The sequence below is a fragment of the Rhinopithecus roxellana genome, chromosome 7 (genome assembly GCF_007565055.1).
Source record: "Rhinopithecus roxellana isolate Shanxi Qingling chromosome 7, ASM756505v1, whole genome shotgun sequence".
NCBI lineage: Eukaryota > Metazoa > Chordata > Mammalia > Primates > Cercopithecidae > Rhinopithecus > Rhinopithecus roxellana.
Genome location: NC_044555.1, coordinates 67,113,134 through 67,133,366, shown reverse-complemented (window position 1 = coordinate 67,133,366; position 20,233 = coordinate 67,113,134). Strand labels below are relative to the sequence as shown.

The 20,233-nt window shown below is 39.1% G+C and overlaps 1 protein-coding gene across 8 annotated transcripts in view; it reads left to right on the top strand.

Annotated features, from left to right (window-relative positions):
* Window positions 1-20,233, top strand: part of CASK (calcium/calmodulin dependent serine protein kinase) — a 403,174-nt gene that overhangs the window by 318,394 nt on the left and 64,547 nt on the right. For all 8 annotated transcript variants that reach the window (XM_030933848.1, XM_030933849.1, XM_030933847.1 and 5 more), the window contains exons 12-13: window positions 11,562-11,639; window positions 14,485-14,565. In XM_030933848.1, coding sequence (XP_030789708.1) covers window positions 11,562-11,639; window positions 14,485-14,565 — 159 coding nt within the window. The remainder of the gene's footprint in view (window positions 1-11,561; window positions 11,640-14,484; window positions 14,566-20,233) is intronic.

The following is a 20,233-nucleotide window of genomic DNA, read 5'->3' as shown; positions in this document are numbered from 1 at the left end:
TATGCTGTACATCTTTGTGAAGGAATGTGTGATTTCCACTGAAAGTATTAATGACTACGGGAGTCCTTCCAGTTCCGTTATTTGTTCAGATAAATTACTTCTTAAAGCGAGGTTTAGAATTTACTCTAGAATACCAAGAATAATGAATCAGCTTGTCACCAGTACCAGTGTTACCCACTGAGTGCCATTCTCTTTTTATGACACCATGATCAACTTTACCAAAAGGCAAAGGAATTTGCAGAAAGCCTTCAAAGTACAACAAGCACTGATTCTTCTTTATGCTATTCTCAAGGAAAGGAGGGGTTTCCCCCTAGAAAGGAATGTGATATGCTCAGTTAAAGAATGTTCGATGGAGTGGCTTGCAGCATTCATAATCCAAGAACATAGCTGTTTTCTTCTCTTTGTGGCCCTTCAAACATTATCTCATAAAACTCTTCTGCCAGACTGCCTTTGTGTTATTCTCTTTAAATTTTTCATGACAGAAATTCATTTTTGCTACAGCTACACCAAGTACAAATGCTTGGTGTTTACCTATGCAAAATAAAAATGCTAGCAAAAGCCAAAAATAATTAAATAAAATATTATCTGACACACCTAATGTAACATAAATGTTATATTTTAAAGCAGCACATTAATAATGGTATGTTCATTTAATGTAAATATCATTTAACTCTTGTAGTTGCTTAAGAAGATCCAAGCTAGGAAATGTGACTTTAACACTTTAAAAAAATAGAAAGGAAATTAATATCATAGTGAAAATTTCCCATAGTTGGGCAAGCTCTTGTATCTGCTACTAAAAAGTACCGTATTTCAGATTTTATTAAAACAAAATAAAATCTGCCTATATTATATCATGTAACTGGTTTTTTTTTCCTCATGCTTTCTTTTGCTCAAGAATAGGCATTATGATTTGTGTTTTACAGGGCTTAATTTTAGAGTTATTTGCCCACTTGAAAAAGGCATAGAGAACAGTCAAGCTAGGTCATCTAAGGCCAGTGTTTTGAGTTTCTCAGAAATAGCTGCCACTGACCAGAAATCTGCCTCACTGGCCTATGTTGTTAGGCCACCAAAGGCACAGTCTTCTTGGATTGAACTAGGAGGTCAAGCAAGTCTTAATTTCTTGAATTCAAAAATAAATCCCTGTAAGTGCAATGTTCTAATAAGATTAGAACAAAAGCAGCCCTGTATACAGACAAATAAAACCTAAACAAAACAAGGGCCTCCTTAGAGGTTCTTTTGCTGTCAAGATCCAAAGGATTTTTGCAGCTTTTTCAGGAAATCTTGTATTGGCCCAGATGTACTGATTTTTTAATTGCCTTTTTTGCTGACAGAAGGAAACGTTAATAATGGATTTAGAGTAGCGTATTACTAGGCCAGCTGCACTCCTTCTTGCACCTTCAAGTAAGGATATATTCTCCATCATGATTTTACTAAAACTTGATTTAAGCTAGCATTTCACTGCTAAGCTATTAAACTAAAGCTGGAACACCAAACTCAAGAGCATCCAGGAACATTCTTATTGGCCGCTAAATACAGTAAGCAGTTGTCCATTACACGTCCATCCTCAACTTGAGTTATGTAGTACAAACTGGGCCATGGTATTGGGAGCAGCCCTGAACCTTAGTCCAGGGAAAATCTAAATTCCAGGGTGGAACTCTTGCTCCTTGATTTCAGTGACTAGATTTAGGAATTTACACACTTTTTAAGATGAGAAACAAATTTAGTTTAAGATTTATGAAATCTTCAAAATGAATAAAATGAATCTTCAAATGAATTACCTTCAAATGAATGGAGTTTGCTATCTCCATGCAGATAATCATCTGTATGACTATTATTTGAGTGCTTTCAACTATTTAAAATAAATTGATTTTTAGAAATTTTGCAGAATATAAAATTTCAAGAAAAACAATTTTTGGTGCAGGTAGGAGAGGCATTCTTTGTACCTCAAAAAAGAAAAATGGCCTGAGTGATTTTGATTTATTTTTGTAACTTGTAATATCCCAGTGGTACAAAACTGTGTTTAGATTTGTAAGAAGGACAGGTTATAGAAGTTCTTCCAGCCAGGTGCCGTGGCTCACGCCTGTAATCCTAACACTTTGGGAGGCCAAGGTGGGTGGATCACCTGAGGTCAGGAGTTCAAGACCAGCCTGTCCAACATGGTGAAACCCCGTCTCTACTAAAAAAATAAAATAAAATAAAATACAAAAATTAGCCGAGAGTGGTGGTGCATGCCTGTAATCCCATCTACTCAGGAGGCTGAGGCAGGAGAATCACTTGAACCCTGGAGGCAGAGGTTGCAGTAAGCCAAGATCGTGCCATTGCACTCCATCCTAGGTGACAGAACGAGACTCCATCTCAAAAAAAAAAAAAGAAAGAAAGAAAAAAGTTCTTCCTAGTGTTTAATTGTAGCTCCTTAAGTTTTTGAAAATGCTATTTTAATTTTGCAATCTTTCTTTCGCGCTTATGTTGCCCATCATGCAATCTTTAGGCCACTGCTAAATACACTGCTGTTCTCCAAGCTTGAACTACGTATTTAATGATGCCAAGGATCTTTGAAAGGACTGTGTGTGTGTGTGTGTGTGTGTGTGTGAGTGAGACAGGGTCTCACTCTGTCATTCTGGCTGGAGTGCGGTCATGCAGTCATAGTGCATTGCAGCTTCGACCTTCCAGGCTCAGGCAATCCTCCCACCTCAGCCCCCCAAGTAGCTGGGTTTATAGGAGTGCGCCACTACGCCTGGCTAATTTTTGTATTTTTGGTAGAGACGAGGTTTCCACATGTGGCCCAGACTGTTCTGAAACGCCTATCCTCAAGCTATCTGCCCACCTTGGCCTCCCAAGGTGCTGGGTTGACAGATGCAAGCCACTGCACCTGGCCTCAACAAGTTTATATGTAAACTTTAGCAAGAAAAATAGATTTTTAGATCTTACAAAGTTTTCTGTGATCTCCAACTTCAGAAAATCAGTTTCAGTACAGTAATTGAATATCAGTTCCCTGTGTTTCAATATTAAATCAGCTTTCCCTAGTATTTTGCTGGATTTCAAATGTATATGAGAAAATACCTGTTATGTATTGATGGCTGATCTGCTCAGTTCGCTGAAAAGATGTGACATTGGAACTTTGTTCGTATTTATCCACATAATTCACAGAAACTGTGAAGAAAGTTCTTAATAAGATAGTCTGTGTTTTCAGAACAAGTTATTTCAGTGTTCATTATTGCTACACAGTGTAATTCTGTGCACACTCTTATCTGTTTTCTTAGGATCATCACAGACACATTCATTAAATACTTTGCAGCTAAATATTTGACTCTTGCAAACTTTAATTCTTTTCCAGCAGGAAACTTCTTCAGTATCTGTAAGTGATAAGATGATGGTTGCTAATGAACATCAGTGTTCTTTGCAACCCTACAAGCCTATGCCTACAGTATAGTTGCAAAAGTTATAAACTTGTCCAAACCAATATACATTCTGGTCCTTAGATTTGGTTTTCTCTGTGCGAAAAAAAGTTAGTGGGACATACAACTCAGTGATAATTATTTTATAGCTTCTTACCATGCATTCCATTTTAAATGTTGATCTTGATAAATACTGCACATAAACTATGAGCCAAACAAAGGTTTCTATTTGAGAACTAAGAAATCAGAAGATAATGTGATATAATGGAGTATGATAAAAAATGAAACTTGATTTAGTGCTTTGAATGTAAATAAAAGGTGACAATATTAACCGATTTCATCATTCTTACGTTTGAAAGTACAGTCTCAGGAGATTTGAATTTAATATCACCACCAAGTTTATTCTGCTTCATTTGAAACAACCCATGTCAAATGTAGAATGTGGTCTCTTTACAGAACTGTGGCGACACTTCCTAAGACAGAAAGATGAATGAAGCGTGTCAGTGTAGCTATGTGTGGTCATATCTGACTCAGTGCCAGAGATTTGCAGAGAGCAGGCCTATCTGTGAGTGAGACAATATGAGACAGTCTGTTTCCCTTACAGCTGTTCACATTTCCTTGTTTTGCCCTGGTGTTGTACGCGTGTGTTTTTTTGTTTTGTTTTGTTTTGTTTTTTAATAAAAAGTGCTGAATTTGCGTAATGGTAATTTCATTAGAAAAAGAGAGTAAACAAGGCTGGGCGCAGTGGCTCACGCCTCTAATCCCAGCACTTTGGGAGGCCAAGACAGGTGGATCATGAGGTTAGGAGATCGAGACCATCCTGCCTAACACGGTGAAACTCCGTCTCTACTAAAAATACGAAAAAAAAAATTAGCCGGGCCTGGTCGTGGGCGCCTGTAGTCCCAGCTACTCAGGAGGCTGAGGCAGGAGAATGGCATGAACCCATGAGGTGGAGGTTGCAGTGAGCCGAGATTGCGCCACTGCACTCGACCCTGGGTGACAGAGCGAGACTCCATCTCAAAAAAAAAAAAAAGAAAAAGAGAGTAAACAGTAACAGATTCATTCTTGTTTTCCCTCTGGGGATAATTTATTAACATTCTTCCTTCTCTCTTCCTCCCCCTTCACACCTCAGCTTTACAAATATACCTGATATCTTCAAATTTCAGGAAAGCAAATAGCAAGAGGAAATACATTTTGTCATTCCAATATACCTTGAATTTAAGCTTCTAGAGCAGGCATTCACAAACTATGACTCTCGGGCCAAATCCAGCTGACCACCTGTTTTTGTAAATAAAGTTTTATTGGAACACAGCCATGCTCATTCATTTATGGATTATTAACAGCCGCCCTCACACAACACAACAGGGTTTAGTGGCTGTGACAGAGACCATATGGCCTGCAAAGCCTAAAATATTTCCTATCTTGCCAGGATAGGATTAGGATCCTGACATTCTATTTTTTTCTTTTTTTTTTTTTTTTTTTTTTCTTGAGACAGTCTCTCTCTCTGTTGCCCAGGCTGGAGTGCAATGGCATGATCTCGCCTCTCGGGTTCAAGCGATCCTCCCGCCTCAGCTACCCTAGTAGCTGGGACTACAGGCATGCACCACCACACCCGGCTAATTTTTGTATTTTTAGTAGAGAGGGGTTTTGTCATGTTGGCCAGGCTAGTCTCGAACTCCTCACCTCAGGTGAGAATCCTGACATTCTTTAACATGGCAAGGCTTGTAATTGATTAGCTAATAGTTTTCAAATCGTATTGAGTGTATTTTTTCCCTGCAGCCTATAAATAGAATTTTATACAGCTTTTTTCCCAAGCATTTGCCAAAGATATCTCCCTGGCACAAGGCACTGTGTATTACTGAATTCTAGTAACAAGCTGAGGAGATCTGGATGAGAGAAAGGACAGCATATCAGCAGGGCAGGGTCAGGTCCCTGCTACTCTGGCTGTATGACCCTGACCATGACACTTCACCTGACTGGAACTCAGCTTTTGACTTTTTAAAATGGAGGAGTTGAATCATGTTGACATCTAAGGTCTCCTCTTTTTTTTTTTTTTTTTTTTTGTACCCCAAACAGAGTCTTATTCTGTCACCCAGGCTGGAGTGCAGTGGCACAATCACAGTTCACTCATCCTGGGCTCAGGGAATCCACCCACCTCCCCCTCTTGAGTAGCTGGGACTACAGGCAGTCACCACCACACCCAGCAAATTTTTTTATTTTTTGTAGAGACAGAGTCTCATTATCTTGCCGAGGTTGGTGTTGAATTCTGGGCTTAAGTGATCTTCGTACCTCGTGTGGCCTCCCCAAGTGCCAGGATTACAGGCATGAACCACCACATCTAGCCCTAAGGTCTCTTTTACCTTGAAAATTGTATAAAGTAAGTCAGACTTGAAAGATACAAAAGAAAGAATTAAATATAGTCAAAACATATTTCTTAATTTTCAGGGAAAGTTTTTAACTGCACATGCAGGATCGAAGAGAAATAATATCTGGTTCCTAAAGAAACAAGCTGAAATAAATACTCCTGATGTGTTTATTTTGTTACTCTGAATTTTTTAAAAATCTGCTTACAATTTCTATGTACTAGTCCAAATATAATACTTATTTTTTCTAGAGGAAGCATTTCTTAAACACTGCTGTGTACTCAGCCTCATGCTAGGGGCTGTTACCTAATGTCAGAGAACCCGAGTCTGGTCATGGGAAAGAAAAAGAACCACTTAAACAGCATGTTCTATAATAATGTACCTCAGACATTCAGTTCCCTCTTGGCTGTTGATGGCCTTGGTGTGGCAGACACCCCGGGGTTGGCTCTGTCCTGAGTTGCAGACGTGTGGTTTCTGCATCGTCAGTATACTCAGCACCTGGTCTCAGAAACATGTTCTCGTCGCCTGACTCCAGGGGTTACCACATAGCTTTTTACTTCTGAGTCCTCTTGTCCTCCTGGGCAGGGCTGCATCCAGATAGCTCCAGTCAGCCTGCCTTCTGCAGTGTCTCCTTGACTCATGGAAAACACACACATGCTTAACTCAACATACACTACAAGCATGGCCTGCCCCAGGCGGCCTCCAGCCATGAAAGAGGCAGGCACCAGTCTCTTTTTGCTTAGGACCCCAAATGCCACATGTCAAGCTGCCCCAAGGACTCTCTCACACACAGAGATCCTTCCTAGTGTACCAAAGTGGGCCTATGCCTATAAGTTGCTACAACTCAGCAAGCATCCCTCTAGAGAATGAAATAGTGAGCTCTTCTGGCTGGCACCTCCAGTGTCTAATGTGTGGTTCTTTTGGGGCATCTACCATCCTTCACTTTGTATGAGGGAGGGTGCAATCCCCTCTCCTTTCTTCCTCAACAAGAATGAGAAGGAAATAATCAAATACTTGCTCTTCTTAGTCCTGTGACTCCTACAAATCCCAGACTCCTGCCTCTATAGGCAGAATGAGGGGTCCTGGGGTGAATGTGAAAGGGCCATTTTGACTGCCTTTCAGCAAGCCCTGGAGAAGTGGTCTAGCAGCTTCATAGCAGGTTCAGTGCCATTTACTTCTTCTTGGCCTTAGCTTTGGGCTTTAGCTGAAAGTCCAAGACTACTGGTAAGGTCCCAAGTAACATTTTATATATTCTTTATATATGATGGAATGGGGGGTGGGTAAAGGGTAAGAAAGACAAGCTGCAGTCTTCCTTTGTTCTCAAAATCCATCTACCTCTCACTTGCCCCAGACCTTGGCAAAACTCTACCTAGATTTGACATTTGAGTCCTGCATGTCCTTGCAGGCAGCATATAGTATGCAGACGACCCATGAGAATGAGAAATCCAAAAGCACTATGTTTCTAACTACTGTTTTTAAACACTTTAATGTTACATCACATTCGAACTTTCTTCCATTGATGACTTTATTTACCTGCTTTGCCATATTTCTCAAATGCTTTGTATATGCTATGGATATCACTAAAGTGTTTGGAGTCTCTAAGACAAAAATATAGAAGTTGGTGGGGAGAAATGAAGGTTGACATATTATGCATATACATCAAGATAGTCTCCAACTTCAGGTTGCCCACTGAGATCATTGCCAGTTGATATTGCTGGGGACCAAACTACTTACTCTCAGGTCTCCAAAGGGATGAATCCTTCATACATTTCTGGGCCTTTGGTTATACAGATTTTTGGAATTGGTGAGCTCTTTGAAGACAGGAACTCTCATCTTTTTCATCTCTGTATCCCTAGTACATAGAACCCCACATTTTAGTACATAGTAAGACTTAAATAAATACTGAGTGGATAGGTATGTGAATGAACCAACAAAGGGTCACTTCTCTCTGACAGTGACAAAATAAGCCCATTCCTCACTCCCTCCTGCTTCAGTTCTTGCTTGCCCTTTTGGTTGATGAACCAGCAGCTGAGATTCACAGTGTATTCACATGGACACCATCCTCTCTATCCTGTGACTGGCTTGACAGGTGCAGTTTCTAGGACTTGAGAGCCGCAGTTTTTAGAAGAAGCAGAGCCCAATGCCCCCACCTCAGGTAGAAGCCCCATCTTTTAATTCCTTCCCATTGTATCTACCTTTCATATTAAGCATCCCACCTCCCCCTCACTCCCCCTGCCACTACTTCCACTGAACTTTAGGTGAATTGAATTTAATTTAGGTGATTGAACTGAATCAGACCAGACCAAATGTATGGAATAAAATTTGGTCTGAACATCTTCCTTGGAGCAGTGCCTTAAAAGAGATTCCAGGCACTTGTGTGCCATCTATGAAGTTGTACGGCTAGAACAGCAGTTCTCACTTGACCACTCTGTGCCTCATTTTTCTCATCTTAAAGTGAGAATAGTAGGGATAACCAATTGCATAGGATTGTTTGAAGTTAAATGAATGAGTATATGTTAAGAGTTTAGACTAGTAACGATCATCTAGTAAGTGCTCAGTAAAAGTAGTAATTACCATTGTTGCTATTAAGTAGTAGTACTATTAGTACTCTCAAAAGTTAGCACTGGACATAAGATTTTCAAATACCTAAGGAGTTTATTAAAGCACAGATTTCTGGACCTCTTTCTTAAATTCTGATGTAGTAGGTCTGAAGGGGGGTCCAGGAATCTATGTTTTGTAAGTACTACATCTGATTCTGCCACACATTCTTAAGAAATTACAGATAAAAGACGTAAGCAACTGTATTTGACATAGTAAGACCAGGCCAAAAATTGTCTCCAATTTGGGGAGTTATGGGATTATTTTTTCTTTGTGAGAAAAATTGATGTCCATTTATTGAATGTTTAAATAGGAACGAACCATAATCATAGTTGAAAATATTGAAGATAATAGTCCTTGATCAAGAAAAAGGCAAAACTTAGTTTATCATGGAATTAGACATTATAAAGTGATAGTGCTATCAACTTGTAAAGCCTCAAATTAAATTTGCTTTTTTTTTCTCAAACATGTTTGAGATTTTTTTTTTTATTTTAATTTTTTTCGAGACAAAGTCTTGCTCTATCATGCAGACTAGAGTGCAGTGATACGATCATAGCTCACTGCAGCCTTGACCTTCTGAGCTCAAGCAATCCTCCTGCCTCAGCCTCCCGAGTAGCTGGGAATACAGGCATATGCCATCATGCCTGGCTAATTTTTGTATTTCTTTTGCAGAGACAGGGTTTTGCCATGCTGCCCAGGCTGTTCTCCAGCTCCTGGGCTCAAGCAGTCTGCCTGCCTCAGCCTCCCAAAGTGCTGGGATTACAGGTGTGAGCCACTGCACCCAGCCGGGTTTGAGATTTTATAAAAATATTGTTATGTATTCACTTAGGTTATTTAAACTTTCCTTGATAATTAATATTATGACACATCAGGTGATGACTAAATGTGTTTTTAAAGTGTTATGTATTTTTTTAATTGTGATAACAACACTTAACAGGAGCTCTACCCTCTCAACAAATTTTAAAGTGCACAATACAGTATTGTTGGCCGGGCACGGTGGCTCTAGCCTGTAATCCCAACACTTTGGGAGGCCGAGGCAGGCAGATCACAAGGTTAGGAGTTAGAGACCAGCCTGGCCAACATGGTGAAACCCCGTCTCTACTTAAAATACAAAAAAATTAGCCGGGCATGATGGCACATGCCTGTAATCCCAGCTACTCAGGAGGCTGAGGCAGGAGAATCGCTTGAACCCAGGATGCAGAGGCTGCAGTGAGCCGAGATTGAGTCACTGCACTCCAGCCTGGGAGACAAAGCGAGACTCCGTCTCAAGAAAAAAAAAAAAAGTGCACAATACAGTATTGTTAATGATAGACACAATGTTGTACAGCAGATCACCAGAACGTACACGTCTTGCAAATGTTATGTAGTGTGTGTGTTTCATGGTTTCATAGTTTTTTTGGTTTTGCACTTTGTTTGGGTTTGGGTGGTGGTTTTTTGTTGTTTTACTATTTTTATTGCATGCGTGCAGTGCAATTCATTTTTATAGGCTAGTCTGGAAACCTAATCACTATTTATAACATTATTTTTGTGGGAAAATATGATCCCAGTTACAACATTGACATTTCTTTAGAGATAGAAAGCATTCAGAAGATGGAGACTGCCCACATATATTTTACAGGGATTTAGGCAAACTTTTGTGGACCAGCCACAAATCACCAGTTCCTAAAATGTTAATATAATGTTTTAAATAGAGCAGCATTTTACTAGTCTACTTATACTATTTATTTAATCTCTGATTTAGTAGTGCTTTCTTAATTAATACATCATTTAAAAAATTGTCCCTGCTCTATCTTCACATTGCTTTTGTTAGGCATTTTTATGTATGATGTGGCCCAAATATTTACAAGTCATAAAAATTTATCTTGCATCAGTATAAACAAATCTGACTGTAATCTGAAGAATGTTTATAGTCAGTATTTCACTTCTCAGCTAGCATTGGTGTACAGAGTAGGTGAAGAAAAAAAAAAAGAACAAAACTGACAACAAAAATCCCCACCTATTTTAGAGAAGTTAGGAAACAGAAGTGTTCACACCAGCTGAGGTCATCTTTAACTTTTCACTTTTCAAAGCAAACTGTTGACTATGAAACGTTTTATTTGAGGTAGAAATTAATATTTTAATTGTATTTCTAAACTACAGAGATTTTTCTCTAAAGAATTAAATGTGTGTTCTTCAGAAAGCTGAACTTTGGATCATTTAGGTTTGTGGAATTTTAGAAATATATTTAGTTTCTTTTTTTTTTCTTTTTTCTTTCTTTTTTTTTTTTTTTTTTTTTTTTGGAGATGGAGTCTTGCTCTGTTGCCCAGGCGGGAGTGCAAGCCTGGGAGTGCAATGGGGTGATCTCGGCTCACTGCAACCTCTACCCCTCAGGTTCAAATGATTCTCCTGCCTCAGCCTCCCGAGTAGCTGGAGTTACAGGCGCCCACCAACATGCCTGGCAAATTTTTTTGTATTTTTAGTAGAGACAGGGTTTCGCCATGTTGATCAGGCTGGTCTCGAACTCCTGACCTCAGGTGATCCGCCCACTTTGGCCTCCCAAAGTTCTGAGATTATAGGCATGAGCTATCACGCCCAGCGTATATTTACTCTCTTTTTAGTGTCTTCTCCACCCTGAAGTTGCAGAGTCAAAAGAAAAAAAGTTTATGTCCTTGACTTCCTGCTGAAGGATACCACTGATCTGTTCATGAACAGCCCTAGTAAAACAACCATAAACCTTTGTGAGAACATTCCTTCCTAGAAGGAGTTGGGTTTGCCCTTTCCCAAGATTTAGATTTCTGTGAAAATTCTTCCAGACGTGCCTTGGCCAGAAAGCATTCTTTCATTTTACTCCGTATAGACGTGCCTTGGCCAGAAAGCATTCTTTCATTTTACTCAGTATTCAAGCTATTGAAAGTTCCTTCTGTCAGAGGAAACAAACTCTGTGATTGAGGAAATATTGACGAATTTAAAATGACAAGGAAATTGCCACATTGACAGAATTTTGGTCCATCTATTCAAAGGCGATTTTTTGAAGAGATATCCATGAGACTCATATTCTGACAAGTTTCACGGAACAATTCAGAGGTTATTACCAAGAGGATCCCACTGAAATCATCAGCCTACCTTTTTAAAAGGAAAATATTGTTTAGTGAAATAATAAATACGAAGCTCTGAATTTTAGCAAAGAATTGTGAGTGTTTACTGGATTTCCTTCTTTGCTTTTTAGCTGTATGACAAAATAAACACAAAGTCTTCACCACAAATCAGGAATCCTCCAAGTGATGCAGTACAGAGAGCCAAAGAGGTAAGTGATGTATTTTATAGAAGTATTTGGCATCATCATATTTGCTACCTTTATTGAAGACATTTCTGTTGCGCATTAAGAGGCAGTTTCCCTGGAGTCACAATTTGACTCATTATATTCAGATTTAGTATTTCTAAGTTTATTACTGAACATACAGAAAAGAAAAAAAGATCTCTGCAGCAATATTGCCTAGATTTCTAGTTCTGGTTCTGCAATGTAAACTTGAATACATTACCATCAATTTTACTTCTCTTTTTCTGTTTTTTAAAAAAGAAAGTTATTTTACAACACTTGGTGGAAATAGACATGCTATAAAAATTTGAGTTGCTTTTTGAAGGTGGTAATGTTTGAAAGTTAATTAAATTTCTGTAGCAATTAAATATACTGAGTTTAAAGAAGTCATTTTTGTAAATTGTCAATGTATGTGGCTATATCTGTCACAAACTTTTAAAAACCTATTTATGATAGAAACACGATATTGTAGAAAGTTTGGAAAATAAAAATAGATCCATAATCTCATCACCCTAACACAGTAGTTTCCATTTTTATATATCATTTTCCAGTCACTCTCTATTTGCATATATATATATATATATATATATTTTTTTTTTTTTTTTTTTTTTTTTGAGACGGAGTCTTGCTCTGTCACCCAGGCTGGAGTGCAGTGGCCAGATCTCAGCTCACTGCAAGCTCTGCCTCCCGGGTTCACGCCATTCTCCTGCCTCAGCCTCCCGAGTAGCTGGGACTACAGGCGCCACCACCTCGCCCGGCTAGTTTTTTGTATTTTTAGTAGAGACGGGGTTTCACCATGTTAGCCAGGATGGTCTTGATCTCCTGACCTTGTGATCCACCCGTCTCGGCCTCCCAAAGTGCTGGGATTACAGGCTTGAGCCACCGCGCCCGGCCAAATTTTTTTATCGTTGTAATCAGAATGTGTCTTTTTTTAACCTACCATTATATAATAAGCATATTTCCATGTTTCTACTTGATCTTTACAAATATAACTTCTAATGACTGTAATATTTTTCTTTGCTGTTATTGAAGTATAATGTATTAGCAGTTCTCCCATTGTTAGACACATAGGTTTTTGGGTTTTTTTTCATTTTTTGATCATATCAGTCTTTGTGCAAATAAACATTTTTCTTTTAGAAAAATTATTTCTTATAAAGTGAAATTACTAAGTGAAAGACTGTGAAGGACACAGTCCCTTCCCTACCAGATTTTAAACACAAAGTCTGTACTGGAAGATGGTGTATGTTTACTGAGAAATGAGACCCATGCAGTGGAGGCCGCCTGGCCTGCCCACTTGGTCAGGACTAGCTTGGAGGAATTGTCTCTGACTTCGCCCCCGAGGGCTGTTAGAAGGGAATTAAGGTATCACTGATAGAGGCGTGAATCACCATCCTGTCTTCACAATACACGGATAGAAGCAGAGACTCTGGGGACAATTCTTTGGCTCAACTGGACAGTGAAAACCTGCTGGTTTTCCCCTAGCCCTGCTTATGTGGAAATACCACACCTCTGTATTTAAAAATAAACTAGGAGAGGAGCAAGGACCCAGAGAGAGTATGTGGTTTCGTCCTCTCATTTCACTAGTAGAGAAACTCAGAGCATAAAATACACCAAGGATAATTGGTTTATCATCTTGAAACAATATGAATTAACAGCATAACCAGCACTCTAATGAACAGGGTATTTGGATAAGAAAGTTCTGTCATTTTTGCTTGTTTGTTTGTTCTTCCCTGAGGCAGTAGTTGAATAGCACAGAACATTCTAGTTATGATGGTAAAATCTAAGGCTCAGGCCATGTGACCTCACAACATCCCCTCCTACCCCAGTAGGAAGCTTTTGTATGGTTTTCACAGGTTGAGGTGAGAGTCCTCCTGGATGGGTGGTGGTATGCTCCTGCCATCCAGTTGTGCTGAAGCAATCCTTGATTGGCTTGATGGTTGGAATTCAGTTGAGTGTAATGCAAATCTCTCTGAATCCAGCCGTCTACAGTTAGAATAGCAGCAAGTGTTTACTCAGAAAAAGAACAGAGGCTTTTTCATGGGTTCGTGTCCCATAAATAAACAGGTAAACTCCATCCTGGTGGTAAAGGAGAACTTTTGAAAACAATTTTATTTGAACACAACCATTTTTACCTGTGCAGAAAAATATTAATAACTAATTAGTGAAGAAAATGTGAGTGGAAAGAAAAAACAAGGCTTTAAAAAATTGTTCTCTTAGGCTCCCTGGCATTTAACCCTAAGAGCCATTAGCAAAGGCATGGCTTTCTCTATGTGGGCAGATGACTACGGGGAATAACATTGATCTGGCAGGCATTTTTGCATTTTCTACGTTACTTAAAGAAAAATTACTTGTGTATTCTTAATTAAGTAGTATAATTAATTAGTACTGTTCTTGAAATCATTTTTATTTGTGCCAGTGTCATTTTGACATTTCTAAAGGGAACTGGCAGTGCTGTTAATATAAAAGAAAACTTCTTATTAACTTTTTGTCCATATTGATTTTTATGGTGAGTTTGGAAAAAGATATTCAGAGATAGTCTTCCGTTAAGTTTCATAAATCTGTAATAAATATATGTTGCAGGCTTGTCATTTTGTTTTGTATTTTTCAATAACCTTTTAGGTTATAGTTGACAGACTATTAGAACAATTTGCTTCATTTTTATTACCATCAATACTGTTCTTCTATGATAACATTTGAATAAAATGAAAAGTTTTTCAAAATAATTGTTTTGCCTGCTATAAAAATCCATTCATAATTTTTAACTTAAAATAATTTAACATTATGTAAATCTTGTGTCATGTTTGTACTATTACATATCTTGTTTATTTTTTAGGTATTGGAAGAAATTTCATGTTATCCTGAGAATAACGACGCAAAGGAACTAAAGCGTATTTTAACACAACCTCATTTCATGGTAAGTAATAATTAAACTTCCATAGAACTGAAACCTCACTTTCAAAAGAAGTTTTTAAATTACCCTCATAAAATGTAGCCAGCTTCATCTCATGCATTTTTGTCCATATCATATGAGACTATTAAGATTATAATACCAGGTAATACCAAATATTTTAAGATTCTTTTGTTTACTTTGTGTCACAACCGTAAAGATACTCTTGGTGAAGTGGCTTTTCAAGGACTATACTCATCAGACAAGGGATTTTCTTTCTTATGGGATAGTCCTTTAGTCACTGGAACTGTTTATGTTACTTAAACCACAAAGAACTAAAATTAGAGACAGTTTTCAGTAATAAAGAATTGTCTGAATCTAGGTGATATATGGGAAGAACTACATCTCTTTTGACAATGCAAAATTGCTGCACTTTCTTGGTTCATTTCTACTATATAGAAAATGGGGATAACACCTGTATTTAGCCAAATATAAAGCTAAATAACTAAACAAAGCTCAAAATAGATAAGATACTTTTCTGTGGAAAAAGGTCCATGCATATCTACCTAACTGCAATAGAAAAACACAATTACAGATGGAAATTCATGTTGAATATACCATTTTAAAAGCATTAACCACATCAGTTTATGTGGAAAAATATGTGAAAAGTGGAAAATTTACCTCACTGCCCTTTGGGAGAAAATCTGACTTAAAAGCCTTGTTCTTATTACTACTATTGCAGATGATACTTTGAATTTTTATTTATGTATTTACTTTTGAGATAGAATCTCATCCTGTCACCCAGGGTGAAGTGCAGTGGCGCGATCTCAGCTCACTGCAGTCTCTGCCTCCCAGGTTCAAGCAATTCTCCTGCCTAAGCCTCCCAAGTAGCTGGGATTGCAGGCATGTACCACGACACCTGGATAATTGTTATATTTTGAGTAGAGACGGGGTTTTACCATGTTGGCCAGGTTGGTCTAGAACTCCTGACCTTACCTCCGACCTCAGCCTCCCAAAGTTCTGGGATTACAGGCATGAGCCACCATGCCTGGCCACAGGTGACACTTCTAAAATAATAGTAATAGTATAATATGTGTATCAAAGCAATTACCTGTGAGTTATTATATATATGCTGTTTTATGATAGTGTTTCTAAACCTTTAACCAAGTTATTGAAATAATTTTTTTTTCCTCAAAGTAACTACCTGGAAAGAAGCAATTACCATATTCATCCTTCCTAACTCTCCCACCCAAGCATTAAAGGCTGAATTCAAGTATAATCCCTGAGAGTATTTGACTTTATCCTATGATAACAGCACTGTCCAGTGAATTACCATTAGGATACAGGTTCTAATGGCTGTGGATGAGTGCATTTTTACAACCTAGGTGCATAAACACAGAACTTCGTTCAAATCTCACCTCTGTTGTCAAGATCTCTTGTAACCTCTCTACACTTCTCTTGGACTTTCTCTTCTCTAACTCTTTTCCACTTGTTTGTATTCACCTGCATAACATTCTAATGCTTTCTGGCCTGCCAGAGCAGGTCCCTTCCTGGTGAATGAGCCAGGGCAATTTTTCTTTGTCCTTCCATATCCTGGCCCAATTTTGTTGTTCTCATTGAGCTTAGGATCTCATTTAGTCATTGTGATTATCTCTATTTCACAGAGCAGGAGAATAAAGTATATGCTTTGTTAATAATCCTCAGATTTGATGAATCACAAATATCTGCAGTAAAATTACCATTAATATTATCTTGTTCACTGTTTCATGCGTATGTGCTGTGTTTCCCCAGATTATAATTCATTCTCTTTTAAACAGCAAGTCTTCTATAGTAGGGGTCTCCAACCCCTGGGCCACTACCAGTACCCATCCGTGGCCTGTTAGGAACCAGGCCGCACAACAGGAGGTGAGCAGCAGGCCAGCAAGCATTACCACCTGTGTCCCCCTCCTGTCAGATCAGCCTAGGAATTAGATTCTCATAGAAGCGGGAACCCTATAGTGAACTGTGCATGCGAGGGATCTAGGTCGCATACTCCTTATGAGAATCTAATGCCTGATGATCTGAGGTAGAACAGTTTCATCCCAAAACCATCCCCTGACCTCTGTCCCCCACCCCCACCCACCCTGCCACCATCCGTGGAAAAATTATCTTCCACAAAATGGGTCCCTGGTGCCAAAAAGGTTGGGGACCACTGTTCTATAGTATAAAAGTGGTTAAAGCTGTGAATTCAGATGACCTGGGGTTGAACTCCATCCTTGCCACCCTAACTTTATGAACTCTGACTCGTGGAGTCAGAATAAGAATTAAGTAGCTGATAAATCTACTGCACGTAGCACAATGCTTGACATATGCTTAATGCCTAATAGATGTTATCTAATACCTATTATTAGTTGCTCCATAGTATCTATCATTTATAGGGCATGTAGTAAGTTATCAGTAAAACCTTGAATAGATTAGGAACCTGCCCATTTTCAGATAGGTTAGCCTCTCCTTGGCTGACTGCTCTATGCAGTGTTCCATAGCTGGAAACAGATATATAATAAATTTTGGACCAGGCACAGTGGCTCATGCCTGTAATCCCAGCATTTTGGAAGGCCAAGGCAGGAGGATTGCTTGAACCCAAGAGTTAAAGACCAGCCTGGGCAATGTAGGGAGACCCCATCTCTACAAAAAATTAAAAATAAACTAGCCAGACATGGTGGCACATGCCTGTAGTCCCAGCTACTTAGGAGGCTGAGGTGGGAGGATCACATGAGCCTGGGAGGTCAGGGCTGAAGTGAGCCATGATGGCACCACTGCACTTCAGCCTGGGCAACAGAGCGAGACCCTGTCTCAAAAAATAAAAAATAAAAAATGTCAGGCACTGTGACTCATGCTTATAATCCCAGCGCTTTGGGAGGCTGAGGAATGAGAGTCATTTGAGGTCAGGAGTTCGAGACCACCCTGGCCAACATGGTGAAACCTGTCTCTACTAAAAATACAAAAATTAGCTAGGCATGGTGGTGGGCACCTGTAGTCCCAGCTACTCAGGAGACTGAGGCAGGAGAATCTCTTGAACGCAGGAGGCAGAGGTTGCGGTGAACTGGGATCGCACCACTGCACTCCAGCCTGGGAGACAGAGTGAGACTCCATCTAAATAAAAAATAAAAATAAATAAAAGCCTTCCAGGCCATTGTAGGGAGTCTACAGTTTTCTCCTGATTGCAATAGGATGACACTAAGTGATGGCACACAGGAAAATATCTGATCTGTGCTTTGCTGGAGCCGAAGTGTAGAAAACGGACCGTAGCGGGGATAAGGGTTTAGGGAGACCAATCGGCAGGCTGTTGTGAGAGGTGGTAGAGGCTTGGAGAAAGGTGAAGATGGTAGAACATGGGCAGATGGGGTTTCTCTGTCGGAGATGGTTACATACAAGAGGACTTGCTTGTGGTTGGGATGTAACCTAGTGTGATTAAACCCATTTCACAATTCAGAGAGGAAATTGTGCCCTAACAAGGTAAAGAGACTTGTTTAAGGTCACTCACCTAGTCAGTGGCCTCAATGAGGTTCAAGCCAGATCTTGCTGGCGCCAAAGCCCATGCTCTTAAAAGTCAGTTGATTTATAATGCTAATCAGTTTTCTAATAAATTTAAGTTGAGCTCGTTGGTCATTCCCAAATAAGCTTATGTGTGGATAATATCTTATGTGGGAAATATAATTCTGAGATATATATATATATGCTATGTTAAATGAGCTTTTAAATGCTGAGGCTTTCTATCTTATAAGCATTTTTTAAATCATAATTTCAAAATCTTGGTATTTTTAAAGAAATATTAATAGCTAAGGGGAAATATGTTAATACTTATAATTTTTTTATTATGCCAAGGTTTGGGAGTTATTCTTGGCATATTTATAATTTCAGACTTATTTGCTCAGTCATCCGAATTTTTCTTTGCTTTCTGATTATTATAACATGAGGATTTAATGTTGAATTGCCCAACACTGAAAATGCAGCTACTTGTAAATATTTACAGTAACTAAAGGGAGAGGAAATAAGGGTAAATTTAAACAACTTTAAAACTCTGTGTTGTTTTTGTTTTTGTTTTTGTTTTTTAAGAGACAGGGTCTTGCTCTATTGCCCAGACAGGAGTGCAGTGACACCTTCTTAGCTCACTGTAGCCTTCAGCTCCTGGGCAAAGCAATCCTCCTGCCTCAGCCTCCCAAGTAGCTGGGACTACAGGCATGCACCACCATGCCTGTCTACTTTTTTTTATTTTTTGTAGAGACTGGGGTCTCACTTTGTTGCCCAGACTGGTCTTGAACTCCTGAGCTCAAACAGTCATCCTTCCTTGGCCTCCCAAAATGTTGGGATTACAGGCATGAGCTACCACACCTGGCCTAAAATCTGTATCTTTAGAGGTCATCATAAAAGAATATTATCTCACTGATTCCTTTTTTAGTTATTCCATTTGAAAGGCTGACTTTTTAAAAAGAACATTCCCTTTGCTTGTTGCAGTTGTAAAATATGAAACATTAAATAGTCAGATTTTTTCACTCTAGTCTGATGTTGTTAGTTGTCTTATACATATCCTTACTATAGTACAAAAAGTGAAAGTGTTTTTATCCTATTACGTGATTGTTACGTATTTAAAACTGACAGCTATTTCAGCTTAGTAACAACTGCTCACTCATACGTCTTAACATATTTGAAGAAAAATGTTCAAATTTTGGTTTCTCTATTTTTTATTTTACATACTCTTTTAAGCTTTTAAAAAGATAGTCTGTAAGTGGCCCCCTTTTTCTATTTGGATATGAATTAGAACTTTAGGTTAAGTTTCATTTTATGGTAGCAATCATTTACAGTGCCAAATTGTGGTTAATATTGAGTATGACCTTATTTGGTGACATCATTTGAGCATTTTTCTTTTAAAGTCCAGTTTGGGTATTATTTTATTATTGTGGGCTTATTCTTCCTTGTAAATAATGCATTAAATACAAATGTTTGCTTATATAATTTAAAAGAATGAGTAGAGGTCTGTAATCCCAGCACTTTGGGAGACTGGGGTGGGTGAATTACATGAGCTCAGGAGTTCAAGATCAGCCTGGGCAACATGGCAAAACCCCATATCTACAAAAAATATAACAATTATCTGGGTGCGGTAGCACATGGCTGTGGTCCCAGCTATTCGGGAGGCTGAGGTGGGAGGTTCACTTGAGCCCAAGAGGTCAAGGCTGCAGTGATATGACAAACATAATTTTAGCAAATGAAATGTTCCAGTTTTTATGTTACCGAGTTTTGCTTTTTGTCCTAAATCTTAGTTTCTTAACGTGACCACAATTAAATCAGAAAAAGAGGGATTTGCCCACATAGCACAGCCTCTATACTTGGGCTCAGGAGTACCAGTACAGGGTCCAGTCAGTGTACTGGTGAGGAAGCCAAGGTCCCCAGGGCCATCATGGAGCCCTACTTTCTTTCTTTTTTTTTTTTTTCTTTTTGAGATGGAGTCTCGCTCTGTCGCCCAGGCTGGAGTGCAGTGGCTGGATCTCAGCTCACTACCAGCTCCGCCTCCCGGGTTTACGCCATTCTCCCATTCTCCTGCCTCAGCCTCCGGAGTAGCTGGGACTACAGGTGCCCGCCACCTCGCCCGGCTAGTTTTTTGTATTTTTTAGTAGAGACGGGGTTTCACCGTGTTAGCCAGGATGGTCTCGATCTCCTG